Here is a 16,767-nt window from a genome sequence, read left to right as displayed (position 1 = left end):
AAGTAAATATCCTAATCCTTTAATAATCATTTGGGGATAGAATAATACATAGCTAACCATGACTTCTGCTACAGACTAGCTGTTCTGTGAGTTTTATACTAGTCTCAATGCTTATTTGGTATTTTCAGACTAAAATGTTTCAAAAGTAGTAATAATACTTGAGATGATCACAGGTAAATAAACAAGCGTAATTTATCACAATGGTAGCTACTCAGGCTCTCTGAACAGACTCCCTAATAGAGCAGAATCTGGAATCAAATTTGCAACTGTCTGGCTCCTGCCACTTATGTAACAAGTCTTCTTATCAGGGACAGATAAAAGAAATCTGTTGAGAATCTGTTAATGCAAATAGTATATACCTAGTATTTATGTCAACTGTATTATAAAACATTCTGGAAATTGCTTTTATGAATATCTGGCTAGTGAAAACACACATCCGACACATACCATGACAATGTTATCAGACAAAGGCAGTAACAAATGATTAGAAGTTTAAACAATGTATGCAGAGTTAAAAACAAGAAAAGTTTATGTAAAAATCTAATTTCCTAAATGTACACAGTTGGATTCTGAACTTAGAAAAATAACACTATTCTGCTTATCTGTCACCTTTTATTCTTTTTATTTGTTTTGTTTTTTTTGAGATAGAGTCTTACTATAGCTCAGGCTGACCTGGAATTCACTATGTAGTCTCAGAGTGGCCTCTAACTCATGGCGATCCTCCTACCTCTGCCTTCTGAGTGCTCGGATTAAAGGTGTGAACCACCATGCCTGGCCTTTCACCTTTAATTCTTTATAACCACAGTACATCTTCACCTTTTCCATTTCTACTTAGGTATATAACTCCTGAATTATTCTACTCTGAACACTTTTAAAATATTTTACTTTTATTTATTTGTGAGAGATATGGGGGAAGAAGGGAAGGAGGAAGGGAAGAAGGGAGGAAGGAGAGAGAGAGAAGCAGAATAGGAGAGAGGAAGGGAGTAAAGAGGGATGAAGGGAGAGAGGGGAAGGAGGGAGGGAAGGAGAGAAGGATGGGGAGGGAGAGAATGGGCATGTCACAGTCTCTAGCCATGCAAACAAACTCCAGACGGCTGCACCACCAGGTGCATCTGGCTTACATGGGTCCTGAGATCCTTGGTACTTAGGCCTCACAGACAAGTGCCTTAGCCACTAAGCTATCCCTCCAATCCACTTCAAATATACCTCTTGAAGTTCCAAAGTCTCCTAGTAAACTTACCTGCTATTCTAAGTTAAGCTCTTCAACTTCTGATTCTGATAAAATATTACAGAATATTAAGTTCTTTATTTCTAGTTAAGGTTCTTGGTGGAAGGTTTGTTTTGTTTGTGGTACTAGAGATAAAAGCTAGGCTAAAATTGATGCTTTGCCATATCAAACTGCATGCTAAGTCTTTAAGATCTTAATTAAAAAAGGTTTCTAGCAGTAATAAAGAATACTTGTGGTGGTTTGATTCAGGTGTCCCCCATAAACTTAGTTTGTTCTGGATGCTAGGTTGCCCAGCTGATGACAATTAGAAATTAAAGCCTCCTGGAGGCAGTGTCTTGTTGGGGGTGGGCTTATGGGTGTTATAGTCAGTTTCCTCATGCCAGTGTTTGGCACACTCTCCTGTTGCCATTGTCCACCTTATGTTGGCCAGGGGGTGATGTCCACCCCTCTGCTCATGCCATCATTTTCCCTGCCATTGTGGAGTGTCCCCTCAAGTCTGTAAGCCAAAATAACCCCCATTTTTTTTCCCTAAAAGCTGCTCTTGGTTGGGTGATTTCTAAAAGCAATGTGAACCTGACTGCAACAATACTGGTTCTCATGATGGAGAGATGGCTTTTAAAGCAGTCAGAGTTCGTCTACCAATGAGGCAATGAGTCAGCACAAGAGCAGGTCTGACATCCTTGTAGCTCCTCATTCTCAGGACTCAGCAGTGTCAGGTGGGGGCTCGAATGGAGTAGTCCTAAGTATCAGAGTGGTATAGTTTGCACTAATTGTCAACTTGACAAGACCTAGAATCATCTATGAGAGATATCTATATGAGGTTAGCCTTAATATGCCTGTGAAAGGATTATATTGATTAATTAGCTGAGATGAGAAGACCCACCTTAACTGGGCTAGTACCAATCCATGAATTGGGGTTATGGACCATGTAAAAGGGAAAAAGCTGGCTGAGCAGCAGCTTTCATCAAGTGCTTCCTGACTATGGGCTGAATTTAACCAGCTCTGCTTCAAGTTCCTGTCGCCATGTCTTCCTCACCATGATGGACTATAACTTTAAAGTGTAAGCTGAAATAAACCCTTCCCTTAATGTGAATTTTGTCATGTACTTTATTCTATCAACTAATACAGAGAGTAACAAATACACCTTGCAAGAGGTCCAGAAAGCATCACCAGAGAAAAACAAATAATCTGAAATGGAATTTTATGTTCTAGGATAAAATAGTTTAAGTACGGGAATACTTAGGAAACATCCCTACTTAGGTGCCAGCAAAATGAAATTCATGGACAAAACAAACAACTTCAAAGTTGGCTTAACAACAGAATGGAAGAGTGGTTCTCTTTGGAGGAGACTATATGGTCTTGCATCCCTTGACTTTTCTCTTCATATGCAAAAGAAGTCTCGGTAGTTTCCAGATGGAGCAAATCCCTTAGAAAAATAAAACATGGATGGCATGGATAGTTATTCGTCCTTGGTTTTTGTGTGTTTGTGTTGTAGGCAGGTGTATGTGCATGTGAAGGCAAGAGGTACACAAATTGCCTTTTGCAATCACTCTCCACCTTATTTTTTTGAGACAGAATCTCACACTGACCCTAAAGCTCACCAATTCAGCTAGATTAGCTACCCAGAACACACACACACACACACACACACACACACACACACACATTCATGCTATTTTCCTGTTCCTAAAGTTTGATAATCACAAAAAAAGAACAAGGGCTGCCAACTTGATTTTTTTTTTTTTGCTTCTTTTATTCTGTCACTGTAATAAAGTATTCTTATTCTCATCAAGTTTCATTATCTTGCCGCTGATTTCTTTAAAAAAAAAATCACTGTCACAAATAAGTCTCAGATATTCCAGGAACTCATCTTTGTGCCATATGAGAAATTACTGAAATGTCACACACACTCAGGAGTTATATTTAGAGCACAGTAAGCTTTGGTGTACATGAGTAATACAACCTTTTATAGTTTGGATAAATTTAATTCTGCATGCTATATATAATTTCCTCTGGTATTCCAAGTGTAAACTTACAAAGGCAAAGCCAAAGGCAGTGATTAATCTGTTCAAAAATATATGGTCCTCTTGGTAAGATTCCAAGTACTTTCTTACAAGTGAACAAAATAAGAGAATACAAATAATTTCATGTAGTGAAGATTTTGAGTAACTGCTCTGCCAATAGAACCTCAATCGCTATCCTAGGCTCCAGCATGCAACAAGAAATTTTCTGGTCTAAAAATATTTTATGGTGACACCTTTCTATATAATATTGTACTTTCTGAAATTTCAGATTTTCAAGTTATTATGCCAATGGTGTTCCTGTTCAATTGTTACATAAAGTTTAAAGTTGAAATAATATAACTTTGTATTATTGGATCACTACTTAAAACTTATTAAGAATATTCTTACTTTGTCCTTTTATGTCAACAGTTCTGAAAAGGACAAGGTCAGGAAATTACTGTCCTGCTGCCTTTTTTTCACTGAAAAAGGGAAGCTGAGAAAAGTGACTTCATGATTACAGTGGTAGCTAATGAATGGGAACATCAAGAACAGGTGCAATTCTCCAATGAACTCATTCTGGGCATGAAAAGATGAAAAGGGTGATGTGTGTGTGTGTGCGTGTGTGTGTGTGTGTGTGTGTGTGTGTGTGTGAGAGAGAGAGAGAGAGAGAGAGAGAGAGAGAGAGAGAGAGAGAGAGATAAAGAGGCACTTACAAAGAGAGAGAATGGGCACATCAGGGCCTCTAGCCACTGCAAACCCTCCAGACACATGTGCCACCTTGTACATCTGGCTTATGTGGGTACTGGGAAATTGAACCTGGATCCTTAGGCTCTGCAGGCTAGCACCTTAATGGTTAAGCCATCTCTGCAGACCAAGAGTGATGCTTTTAACTATAACTTCATTCAGTGAGTGTCAGTGAGGTTAAGACTTAAAATTTCAGCTTGAGGGCTGGAGAGATGGCTTAGCGGTTAAGCGCTTGCCTGTAAAGCCTAAGGACCCCGGTTCGAGGCTTGGTTCCCCAGGTCCCACATTAGCCAGATGCACAAGGGGGCACACACGTCTGGAGTTCGTTTGCAGAGGCTGGAGGCCCTGGCGCGCCCATTCTCTCTCTCTCCCTCTATCTGTCTTTCTCTCTGTGTCTGTCGCTCTCAAATAAATAAATAAATAAAAAATATATTTAAAAAAAATTTCAGCTTGAAATTACCTTGTCTATTCATCACGTACTTTTTCCACACTGTTTTCATATTATCTCAGGTTAATGCTTTGATCTTGTGCCCTTTCTAAACTATAGTCCCTCACACTATAGATCCTACACACAAAATAGCATAAAGCACTTAAGCAAGCTAAATGCCATTGGTAGAAATCGGTAATGACTAAGGTTCCTCAATTTCCACAAATGACTTGCAAAAGTAACAGGAACTTTACTTTAGAATCCTACCTTATCAGCACCATGAAATTTTTATTGAGGGGCCTGTTCTAGCATAAGTGAGACAAAATTATGTAAGCAGGTAAGATGATATGCTTTTTTAATGAACAAGAATACATTCTGACATACACAGAAAGCTGTCAAATGTCAGCTACAGGAAAGATTAGGGTGTTGAAGAACTGAAAAGAGTTCCAGATAATGGTAAATCTAATACATCCCAGGAATCATTAGCCAGAGTACCCACAGAGAACAAGCCAACATTCAGCATTGCTCAGATACTGATGAGAGCAAACACACTGACAAAGACAGACTCCCAGCCCATCAGGTATACTCACCTATGTGTGTCTGGGCCATGACGTCTGCCAGCCTATGGGCAGCCCCACTACCCCCACTCTGTGTGGAGGAGGATGAGGTGGTGGAGGTGGTGGAGCCATGGATGGCCTGGCTGATCCAATGCTCCATGTTGATGCTGCCCTGGCTGGAGGTGGGGGTTCCCTGGGAATCACCCTGCACCGAGCCTTCGTCTTCTGAACCAGAAGAGGTATCTGTGTGAAAGAAGAAATGTGATTTGATATCTATCACAGCAAAGATGCCCCTTAACCTTAACTCCTCTCTATATAATACAACAGACTCACCTCCTGTACCAACTGTCCCGGAGCTTTTGGCTTGAAACACTCTTGAAAGAAATTACACAGTTCTTCAGAACAATTTTATGTTTAAGTTTTATATATAAAATACCTTAAATATGTTTTGTGTTTTTTTTTTTTGTTGTTGTTGTTTGTTTGTTTTTTGTGTTTTTTTTGAGGTAGGGTCTCACTCTGGTCCAGGCTGACCTGGAATTAACTCTGTCATCTCAGGGTGGCCTTGAACTCATGGCAATCCTCCTACCTCTGCCTCCCGAGTGCTGGGATTAAAGGCGTGCGCCACCATGCCTGGCTAAAATACCTTAAATATGTTATAGAGCATTTATATTGACGTTGACATACTGGCTCTACAGTTTAGGAAGCCCATATCCTTTACGTCACGTCCATCCAAGTGAGGAGAGTGGGGCGTCACCTTTTAAGACAAGCATAAGCTTCCATGCACTTTTTTTCCCTACTGTGGTAGGACTTCCATTAGCTCTTGAAGTCCTGAGTTTCTGAGCTACATATGATTTATTTTTAGTCTTACTGTGAGTATAAGACATACAGATGGCTCCTCAAACTTTGAACTACTGATGGAGAAATGTTAGCTACAGAAAAACATACTTTATACTCTCCTCTCCACCAAACTGAACATACTTTTGTAACTTGTACCTCAACTTCTGGCACACATCATACATAATTACTGCATTACATTTTATGGTTTTTTACAGTATCCATATGTTATATTTTTTCTAATTATTTAGGTGCTTAATTCTTCTATCTGGGAAAATTGTATACCATGGGTTGAAAAAAGTATGTTATCTTTTCATTGAAATTAATAAATTTTTCTCTTCAATAACTATACAGTGAGCAACAGGGGGTTGAGAAAGGAGAATTGGTGTGTTAGCTATCTCAACTTCAGTATAAGAATGACATAGTACCTCACCTAGAGGTGAGTCATGGGAGAAAACAGGAGACAGAAAGTCTCAAGAGCCACTACAGAACATATAAGAAAATAGTAATAATTGAAAGACATGGGACTTCATAAAACACAGCAATAATTATAAAGAATAGCTACACTTAAGCCAGGCATGGTGGCATACAACTTTAGTCCCAGCACTCCAGAGGCAGAGGTAGGGGTCATGAGTTCAAGGCTACCCTGAGACTATGTAGTGACTTCCAGGTCAGCCTGGGCTATAGTGAGAACCCACCTCAAAAAAGAAAAAAAAAAAAAAAAAAAAACTACACTGCTACTCATCCTCACTGTCACATAACCCATGTTGTCTACAAATTTTTATATGGTTTGTTGGAAATTTGTTTAAAAATAGTATTAGAGGATCTGGAGAGATGGCTTAGTGGTTAAGCATTTGCCTGTGAAGCCTAAGGACCCCAGTTCAAGGCTCAATTCCCCAGTACCCACGTAAGCCAGATGCACAAAGTGGCGCATGCATCTGGAGTTTGTAGTGGCTGGAGGTCCTGATGCGCGTGCTCTCTCTCTCTGTAGTTATCAAATAAACAAATAAATATTTTTAAATAGTATTAGAAAAAATTCTCTTCCTACTCTGCTTTTAACATGTAATTTTATGCATATTAATCTATAAAGGTAAAAAGTTTATATTTTATATAATTATTCTTAAAAATCTGAGAAGTGGGTAAATCTATATGCCAAGTACCACCACCTCACCAGAAAGCCTCTGCATGCCCCTTGCCTGTCAATATTTCATTCTTTACTCCATCCCACTTAGCCTTTTCCATGAGAAAACTACCGAGTAACATCCTCTATGACACAGAAACAAAATCCTCCTCAAAATATTAGTAATCTAAATAAATAGCATTCAAGCCACCATGACCTACCGGTGACTAGAGCTATGAACAAAAGTTAAGGTTTGCTTTAGCATTCTAAGGTGAATTAATGTTACATTACATTAATGTTACACTAGGTAACACAGAGAAACATGGCATCATATGAAGACCAGATAAGATATTTAGTAAAATATAAAACTAATTTAAAACTCTCAAGCAACTAGAAATAGAAGGAAATTTCCTCAACTTGTTAAATCACTTCAGAAAAAAATAACATCATTATACGGAATAAAATGACTGAATCCATTTCTCTAGGCTGATAACAAGGCAAGGGTATCCTTTCTTGCCACTTCTATATAAACATGATCTGGCAGATTCTAGTAAGTGAAACAATAAATGGGTAAGGTAATAAATTAGAGACATCCAGATAAAAGGAAGATGTGTTATTCACAGAGGACATGATCCTATAAGTAGAAGCTAAAAGCAATCCTCCAAAAATTCTCTAGAATTACTTCAACATGAACTCATGAGCATTTTGTCTACTAGGAATTCAGTGTCTTCAGAATGAATGGAGAGTTCTAATAGTCTAATAGGACCTTGCTTACTTTCTATGGGAGCAAGTTTTATTTAAAAAAAAAAAAAAAAGGACAAGACAAGCCCAAGTCCCTTTTGCTATCCTTCTTGTACTCACTCCCACCATGATGCCGTCTACTATATTGTGGGACAGCCAGAAGGGTCTCACCAAAGGCAAGCAGATGCAGACATCATGCTCCTTAGCTTCCAGAACTGTGAACATCAACCTTTTTTTCTTTACAAATACCCAGCAACAAGTATATTACTTTAGCAACAGAAAACAGACTAATGCAGTAGCAGGAACACAACTATGTCTTTCCCTTCAACCATTTAGATGTGCAATGGGGCCCGGGGAGACGGCTCATCTTAAAAACACTTGCTTGCAAAGCCTGTCAGCCCAGGTTCAATTCCCAAGTACCCATGTAAAGCCGTATGAACAAAGTGATACATGTATTTGGGCATCTGAAGTTTGATGTAGCTGCAAGAGATCATGATGTGCCCATTCTTTCTGTGTCTCTTTCTTTCTCTTTCTGTTCACATTAAAATATGGGTATGTAAACCTTCGGAGCCACATCTTTTTGTAGGCAGTTATTGGTGCACACCACTTCCACCCATGTACTTGTGACGATAGCTGATAACACTACAGTGGCAGAGCTGACAGCCAGTTAGTCACTTAGTTGCCTATGGAAGGCAAAACACTGTCTTGCACTTTTCAGACAAAGCCTGATGATTCCTAAATTAGATAACTGACTAGGTTGTTCAATTTGTTTGGCTTCATAAACCATACAACAATATAGCATATTATAAAAATGGGGAAATAGACATATATATTAGTCTAAGTAGAGTAAATGTCAAACTTCAATTGGAAGGAGTGAAATTTTTTATATGGAAAAATAAATAAATACAATGTTATAAAACTTGGTAATTTAGTGATGAAAAGTCTAAAAACCTTAATATAAGTACCACATATATAATGATATCAATTTTCTAAGTTTAAATCATATACTACTATTAGGCTCTTGGTTCAAAAATACTTTAACTATACTATCATTATTTTGCAAGCTAAAAAGACTGGTTGCCTACTGAATATATATCCAAAAAAATCTAAGTTAGTATGCACTTCCATATTTATCACAGCATTGTTCACAACAGCTAAGCTATGGACTCAATCCAAATGTCTATCAATGGATTAATGATAAACAAAGTGTGTTAGATATACACAACAAATTTTGTTGTCTTAAACAAGGAAATCATGACAGACTTCTGCAGAAAACTTCATTGTGTTAAAAAAATCAGACTCAGAAAGACAATTATACCATATTCTCATGCATATATAGAATCTAGATTTGTGTGTGTGTGTGTATGTGTGTATTATAACATGAAAGCAGAAAGGGGACTATGAGAGAAGAGAAAGATCTGAAGTGGGGTAAAGGGGAAACGAGAGAGAACTAGAATACATGATATAAAGGTAGAGGATACTACCAGAGGGGAGGAAGGGACCAGCAAGAGAATATAGAAGGATGGAAGAAGACAGTACAGGAAAGAGATGAATAGGAAAGTACAATGGCTTATAGATATGAAAATATGCCACAATGAGACCCATTACTTTGTATGCTGTATTTAAAATTAATATTCAGAAGAAAAAGACTGCAATCACTGTGCTAGAAACTAATTAATTCTAAGGCAGGCTTGTCACATTTACGAAGCAGAAGTAGCAAGTTTTGCTTACCTGGAGGTGTGTAGGCATCCATGGAGGTCTGCACAACCAGGGACCTACGTTTGGAAGGCATGGGCACTGCCATCTTCCTTTCTTTGTGTTTAGCAAGAGCTGCCTGGACAGCTTCTGTATGAACATCTGAAACCAATAGAGAGTCCAATCATTCCACCTTCAGCCAAGATCCTGAGGCCATCGCCTTTCTCTTTCACTGTGTTCTAAAACAGTGCATTTTATACCAAAGTTCACGAATGGATGTGGGTAGAAAAAAAATTAGTCCTACTACCTTGAAAGACCCATTAGAAAGACATTAGATTCATTCCTAGACTTAAAAAATTTTACTTATTTATTTGCAAGCAGAGAGAGTGAGAGATGATAGAGAAAGGTGATAGATAAGATGACAAAGAGAATGAATGAGTGACTGAATGACTGACTGACTGACTGAATGAATGAATAGGGGTGTGCCAGGATCTCCAGCCACTGCAAATGATCTCCACTGTGCATCTGGCTTTATTATGGGTACTGGAGAATCAAACTTGGGCTGTTAGGCTTTGCAGGCAAGGCCCTTAACCACTAAGCAATCTCTCTAGTCTCATTCCTAGACTTTTATTTATTCATTTTATTATCAAAGAATCTGTATTAATAAATACTGGCTCCAAATTGCTCTGTGACTTTTCATAGAATGAATGGACCTTGATCTTTGTATATTTCTTTTAAGCCTTGTAATCCCTTTGAATGTGATATTAAAAGAGAAGTATGTACACCTAACAACTCATTAGTCATAGTCTGAAAATGTAAGCCAAGAACCAGGTATTGTATTAGGCATTTTGTAATTACTGACTGCTGGCATCGATTCCACATATCTTTATTGAATGTATACTTTATGCCCATTTTTTTTCTTGGACTAGGGATGGAAGCCAGTGTCTTGTCCATGCTAGTCAAGTGCTCTAACATCGAGCTACATCCCCAGCCTGAATACCTACATTATACGATAGAACCGTAAGAGTTCAGGACATAGGAATAATGAGACAGAGATTGGTACTGAGTTGCATGCAGCCATTTTCTAACAGAGAATAGACAAGTAAATAACCAAACAGGGTAGAGAACCAACAGAAGATGTAACCAAGTGGTACCAAATGGCTACTCTGAACCGTGAGGTCAGAGAAGTGCTCTCTTTATGTGAAATCTGAAGAATAAGCAGCCATACATGGACTGGAAAGATGACAATCTCCAGGACACAGGAGACAATGATTCCAAGTCCCTATACTGAATGGAGAAGGATGTTGGCTAGGTGAATACTGGAAGAATGCTGACAGGTATTATAACACAGCAAGTCTGCAAGCCATTCTAAGATAGACATCAAAGTATGCAAGATTTTAAGCAAGTAAAATTATGGACATGACCCGATTCCTGTTTCTATGGACTCCTCTGGAAGGTTTAGGAGAAGTTGAGGAAGCAATGAACCAATGAGAAGTCACAAGGTATTGTGGTCAGGTTCGCATTGCTGGAGGTAAACACATGGCCAAGAGCAGCATGTGGGGGAAAAAAAGGTTTATTTTGGCTTACAGACTTGAGGGGAAGTTCCATGATGGCAGGGGAAAACAGTGGCATGAAAAGAGGGTTGACATCCCCTCCTGGGCAATATCATATGCACAACAGCAACAGGAAAGTGTGCCTAACACTGGCAAAGAGGAAGCTGACTATAACACCCATAAGCCCACAGCAAACAACAGACTGCCTCCAGGAGAGTTTAATTCCCAAATTGCCATCTGCTGGGGACATGGCATTTAGAACACCTAAGTTTATGAGGGGCACCTGAATCAAACCACCACAGAAGATAAGACAACTCTAGCAATAGACCAAACATCTTCAGAGAGTACTATGATTATTCATTCCTATTCCAGGAGTAAGCAGTCAGAGGCTATGATACTGGACAGCTGTGTTCTGGGTATCTGAAGCTGGGTGTCGCTTCCTTTAATGCCTTCAACAACTGTGTCAATCACTCCAAAAGTGTTTTTCATGAGCCTTCTTCATATATCTCCTTCAGGATATCTTCTGCAATTCTACCCCATCAATACAGCCTACTGCCAGAGACCCCACTCTACATTTTATAGCAGGGCTCAGTGAACAATGACCCAGAGACCAACTTTAGCCTCACAATCTTTTTGCAAATCGTATTTTATTAGCACACAACAGCAGCAGAGCTGAGTGGTGGACAGAGACTACAATGATCCAGAAAGCCCTGAGTATTTGTTATCTGGCCCTTTATAGAAAACATTTGTTGATCCCTGTTTTAAAACATATCAATAAGACATTTGCCTGCGAAGTCTAAGGACCCAGGTTCAATTCTCCAGAACCCACATAAGCTAGCTATACAAGGTGGCACATGCATCTGGGGTTCGTTTGTAGTAGTTTGAGGCTCTGGCATGCCCATTCTCTCTCTCTCTCTCTGCCTCTTTTTATGGGCTGGAGAGGGCTTAGAGGATGAGGCATTTGCCTGCAAAGCCAAAGGACCCAGGCTTAATTCCCCAGGACCCATGTAAGCCAGATGCACAAGGGGCACATATGTCTGGAGTTCATTTCAGTGGCTAGAGACCCTGGCATGTCCATTCTCTCTGTGTCTGTCTCTCTTCTATTTTAATAAGATTTTAAAAAAATTAAATACCATGCACAATTAACTTACTACATTGCTATTTCTAATTAACACTTTTTATTAAATTTTGTTTATTCATTTATTTGAGAGAAAGAGGCAGAGAGAGAGAATGGGCTCACCAGGGCCTCTAGCCACTGCAAACAAACTCCAGATGCATGTGCCTCCTTGTGCATCTAGCTTACATAGGTCCTGGGGAATCAAACCAGGGTCCTTTTGGCTTTGCAGGCAAATGCCTTAACCACTAAGCCATCTCTTCAGCTCTCTAACTTCTGTATTTTCTTCTCAACTAGACTTAGAGTACTATAAGACAAAAATCTAGTATTATAATTATTTTCATTCTTAGGTTCTGAGATCAAAAGCCAGTAAATTGACTGACATGTATCCATGGCCTAAAATGAATTTCTCAAATCAAATGAGGTTAAAAGGGTATTATTTTTCTACAAATCAAACATTTTTAGTCTTGTCTATTTTCCCTTTTAAACAAAACTCTCCACAAATAGTGTAGCAAATTCCTGATTAATTTTTATCCACATTCATCAGCTGTTTACACGTTAGCCACTGCTTTCTCTTTTCCTTCTTTGCTCTCCATGGACCATTTTCTGAACTACATAATACAAGCTATACACAGCATGATCCTTATGCCTAAATATTTCAACCTTTACTTTGAAACAAGGATATTCTGCAATATAACAAACATTTTCTCAAAATCTGCACATTTAACAATGATCTACTATTACCCAATCTGAAATCCAAATTGATGTCAATCATTGCAGTAATTTTCTTTACTTATTTTTGTCTTCCTATCTGTGATCTAACCCAGGATAATATGCTGCATTTATCTGTAACAATAACTTTATCCTTTGGATGCTAGAGTTTCCTCAGTTTGTATTTTCAAGAAACTGGGCACCTGAAAAAAGACCATTTTCTTTGTAGCCTGTTCTTCAACTTGGGCCTTTCCTGCTTCCTCGTGACTAGATTCAGGTGACACATGCTGATAGAGACAACACAGACCCTCTTCCTCTGCAGGTGAATGCTAACTTTGATCATTGGGTACAAATGGTGTCCATCAAATTCTTTCTGAGCAAACATGGTATTTTCCTACTGTAATTCAGAAAGAATTTGGAGCCAAATCTGGTGGAAAAAGTCTGTAACCCAGTTACTCACTCAGAAGTCAGAGGCAGTAGGATCACAGGCTCAAGGCCTACCTGGGCTACCTACTGAATTCAAGACCAACCTGAGAAATTTAGAGAGACCCTGTACTAAATTAAAAAGTAAAAAGAGGACTAGGTTGTTCATGCTTGTTAGTGTTTTCTCACAGTTTGATGGTGTCTTTCTGCTGGGCTATATGGGATTGAACCACCTTCTTCCAAACTAATGGTTTTCCCCTGGAATATGTAAGCCTTAAATAAATCTTTTTCATCACATTAAAAAAAAAAAGAGGGCTAGGGATGTAGTTAAGTAGTAGAGAGCTTGCCTAGTATGTGGGAGGCTATGGGTTCAATAACAACCAACCACTCTTCCACTACAAATCTGAGAGAACTTTGACACTATGAATACATTCTTGTTTGGGTTTGTTTTTAAAAAGTAATTACTCAACCTCTGTGGACAAAAGCAAAATGAAATTAACAACAACTTAAAAATATGCTTATTTTTTTAAGTTGGTGTAGTGGCTTATGACTATAATCCAAGCATTCAGGAGGTTGAGGTAGGAGAATCATTATGAGTTCAAGTCAGCTTTCGGTCAGTCTAGTCTTGAGTAAGACAATGCCTTAAAAAAAGGTTATGCTTACATTTTTCTTTGGTAAGGAAAGAATTTTTTAATGCCACTGCTACTGTTCAGGCTCCCTGGAAAAGCTTGATGAACTTCCATATTATTATATATAATACTAATATAATTACTTGATTACCATTATACTCAAATAGCTTTTTAAGATTCCTGAGAAGTGAGTATTTTAAAGACAGAAGTTATTCTGTGGCTTAGGTCAGGCTAAAGAATAAAAAAGCAAACCACTTTTTTTGTTGTTGTTGTTTTTCGAGGTAGGGTCTCACTGTGGTCCAAGCTGACCTGGAATTAACTATGTAGTCTCAGGGTGGCCTGGAACTCACGGTGATCTTCCTACCTCTCTGCCTCCCTAGTGCTGGGATTAAAGATGTGCGCCACCATGCCCGGCCAAACCACTTTTAAGAAATACATGACTTTTGGGATAGGACACTCTGAGAACACCACATCATTGTGAGATTCCAGGATCTCAAGGAAGGATTGAAGTGGGTCCTAGGGAAATGGGAGGCTGATTGTGGAATGGAAGCACCACAGCCAATTTCTGGGGACCCTAATAAACCAACATGGGGAGGGTAATTCTGATCCAGCCATGTTTTGACAGCTTGAAGTCCACTCCAGCTGCTTCCAAGCTAAGCTACTTCTGCTCTTGAATATAAACTATATGTGTAACCAAATGAAAGTTCTATTTTAGAATCAAATAATCATTTCAGTAGATGAGAAGCCACTAAACCACTGTGTATTTTTTGGTAAAAGTAAACAAAAAATTAAATCTAATGATGCATATACAAGTCTAATAAATTCTTTCCATGAAACAGAAAATAAAAGACTGTTTTAAGTCACAAAGAGACCAGCATGCCCTTGCTAGGTAAGGGTGGCTCTTCAGAATGAAAATGAGATGTGGAATAGTTGGCCTACAGCTGACCTGCACTAACATAAGAAGGAAATAATTATTGTGGTAGTCATGATGATGTCAAGTTGCTGACTTACTACAAAGTTGAGCAACATGTAAGCTAATCAAGCAACTACATTTAAAAGTATTCACAAAAACATGGGCTGGAGGGATAGCTTAGCAGTCAAGGTGTTTGCCTCTAAAGCTGAAGGACCCAGGTTCGATTCCCAAGGACCCACATTAGCCAGATGCACAAGGGGACTCACACATCTGGAGTTCATTTGCTGTGGCTGAAGGACCTGCATACCCATTCTCTCTCCCTCTTTCTCTGTCAAATAAATAAATAAAATTGAAAACGTTTTTTTAAAAAAGGTATTCACGAAAACGGCAAGTCTGAGTTTTATTTTAAACCTAAAAAAGAAATGATGCTTAAAAACATCTACAAAGAGAACCGTAATGAGTCCAGATTATACAGTAACTTACATAGGGTAAATCATACTGAATAGAACAGTAAATCATGTAGTGAATTATGCAGTGGCTAGTAAACTATATAATTAATAGTATAGTGACTTGTATAGTGACTTATACAGAGAACTAATTACACAGTGACAAGTATAATGAATTATATAGTGAATAATAGTACTAAAGAAAATGACAGAGTATCCTTTCCCTAAACTGTTCTATAGATCTGACCACTGCAGACCTCTGAGTTCCATCAAAATAAAAGAGTAATTTTACCTCAGTTGAAGATCAGCCTCTCAAGACTTCCAGTATGACCTAGGCCATTCTCTACAAAGCTAAATAGTTTATTATCATTTCCAGTACTTATTGAAATTCTGCTGAAGAAACATCTCTTAGCACAATTTTCCTAACACTATAAATATAAGAAGTTCCCAACAAATTGTTTACTAACAATAGTCATCTTATAATTCAATCCCATGTGAAGCTGACCCTAAATCATTTAGTCTTCATAGTTGAATCCCTTGAGACTATTAATAGAATGAAAGACCTGACATGAACAAACTATATACTGCTACAGCAGAGAACACTGCAAAGATGGAGAGATGGAGTCTGTATCACCAAATGTATTATCAGTTTGCTATATGTCAACTCTAAATACATTAACTCGATACAACAAATCTGAGCCCTGTGCAAATTTTATTCAGCTGTTGATAGAGGATAGCGGAGGTGGTTTAAGAACAGTAGTTTTGCTTCTTGGGCCTCTGAAGTGGCCCAGTTTCTCTTTCTTGCTTTAGGGGTAACCTGTAACTTACCCAGGCAACCTGCTAAGACAGCTTTGTGGAGATACCTCCAATGAGACTCTTCCCACCTCCTAGAGAGCAGTACATTCTTTTCAGAGCACCATAGTTTATGCTTCTGAAAGCTAGAAATCTCTTCCCTTTGTACCACACCCTTGCCGTGGCTATCCTTGGACAGCCCTTAGTCTAGTCATATCTCCCTGAGACCCTCATCACAATTCAGTACATCCTACGTCAGAGCTTTGATGGCTTTGCTTTTTTTCATTGCATTAGATTTCATTCTTTCTCAAAGATCAATGGACTAGAATTATGCAGCAGCATTTTGGGGCTATTCTGTTCTATTGGTTTACACATCTAATCCTTTTTAACTACCACACTGTCATGATTACTTCAGGTTTTTTTTTGTATGTGCATGTGTATGTATGGTAAGTGCATGGTGTAAGCATGTATGTGTGTGTGCGCGCATGCACGCGCACGCACACACACACATACACACACACACACACACAGATGTACATGTATAGAGACAAGAGGAGAATGATGGTGTCTTCTGCTATCACTTATCTGTGCGTTTCCTTGAGATAGTCCTCTGAGCCAGAGCTGCTGCTTTCAGTGAGAATGGTGGACTGGTAAGTCCCATAAAACCTCCAGACTCTGCTCCCCCACAGGACAGGAGTTACAGGCATGTATGGACTTTCTCAGCTGTTTATGTGAGTGCTAGGAATTGAACTCAGAAAGAATCATCCCCTCTCAGGCCTTCATGCTTGATCGACAAGCACTTTTTCCTAATGACCTATCTCTGCAACCTACCTTTAA

At 38.8% G+C, this 16,767-nt stretch overlaps 1 protein-coding gene across 4 annotated transcripts in view; it reads right to left on the bottom strand.

Moving 5' to 3' along the window:
- Dip2c (disco interacting protein 2 homolog C) overlaps positions 1–16,767 on the bottom strand; it is a 470,240-nt gene that overhangs the window by 145,405 nt on the left and 308,068 nt on the right. For all 4 annotated transcript variants that reach the window (XM_045151604.1, XM_045151605.1, XM_045151606.1 and 1 more), the window contains 2 exons: positions 9,386–9,511; positions 4,993–5,202 (listed from right to left, as the gene is read on the bottom strand). In XM_045151604.1, coding sequence (XP_045007539.1) covers positions 4,993–5,202; positions 9,386–9,511 — 336 coding nt within the window. The remainder of the gene's footprint in view (positions 1–4,992; positions 5,203–9,385; positions 9,512–16,767) is intronic.

The sequence above is a fragment of the Jaculus jaculus genome, chromosome 6 (assembly GCF_020740685.1).
Source record: "Jaculus jaculus isolate mJacJac1 chromosome 6, mJacJac1.mat.Y.cur, whole genome shotgun sequence".
NCBI lineage: Eukaryota > Metazoa > Chordata > Mammalia > Rodentia > Dipodidae > Jaculus > Jaculus jaculus.
Note: the sequence above shows the minus strand (reverse complement) of the source record. Positions and strands in the feature narration are given on the sequence as shown.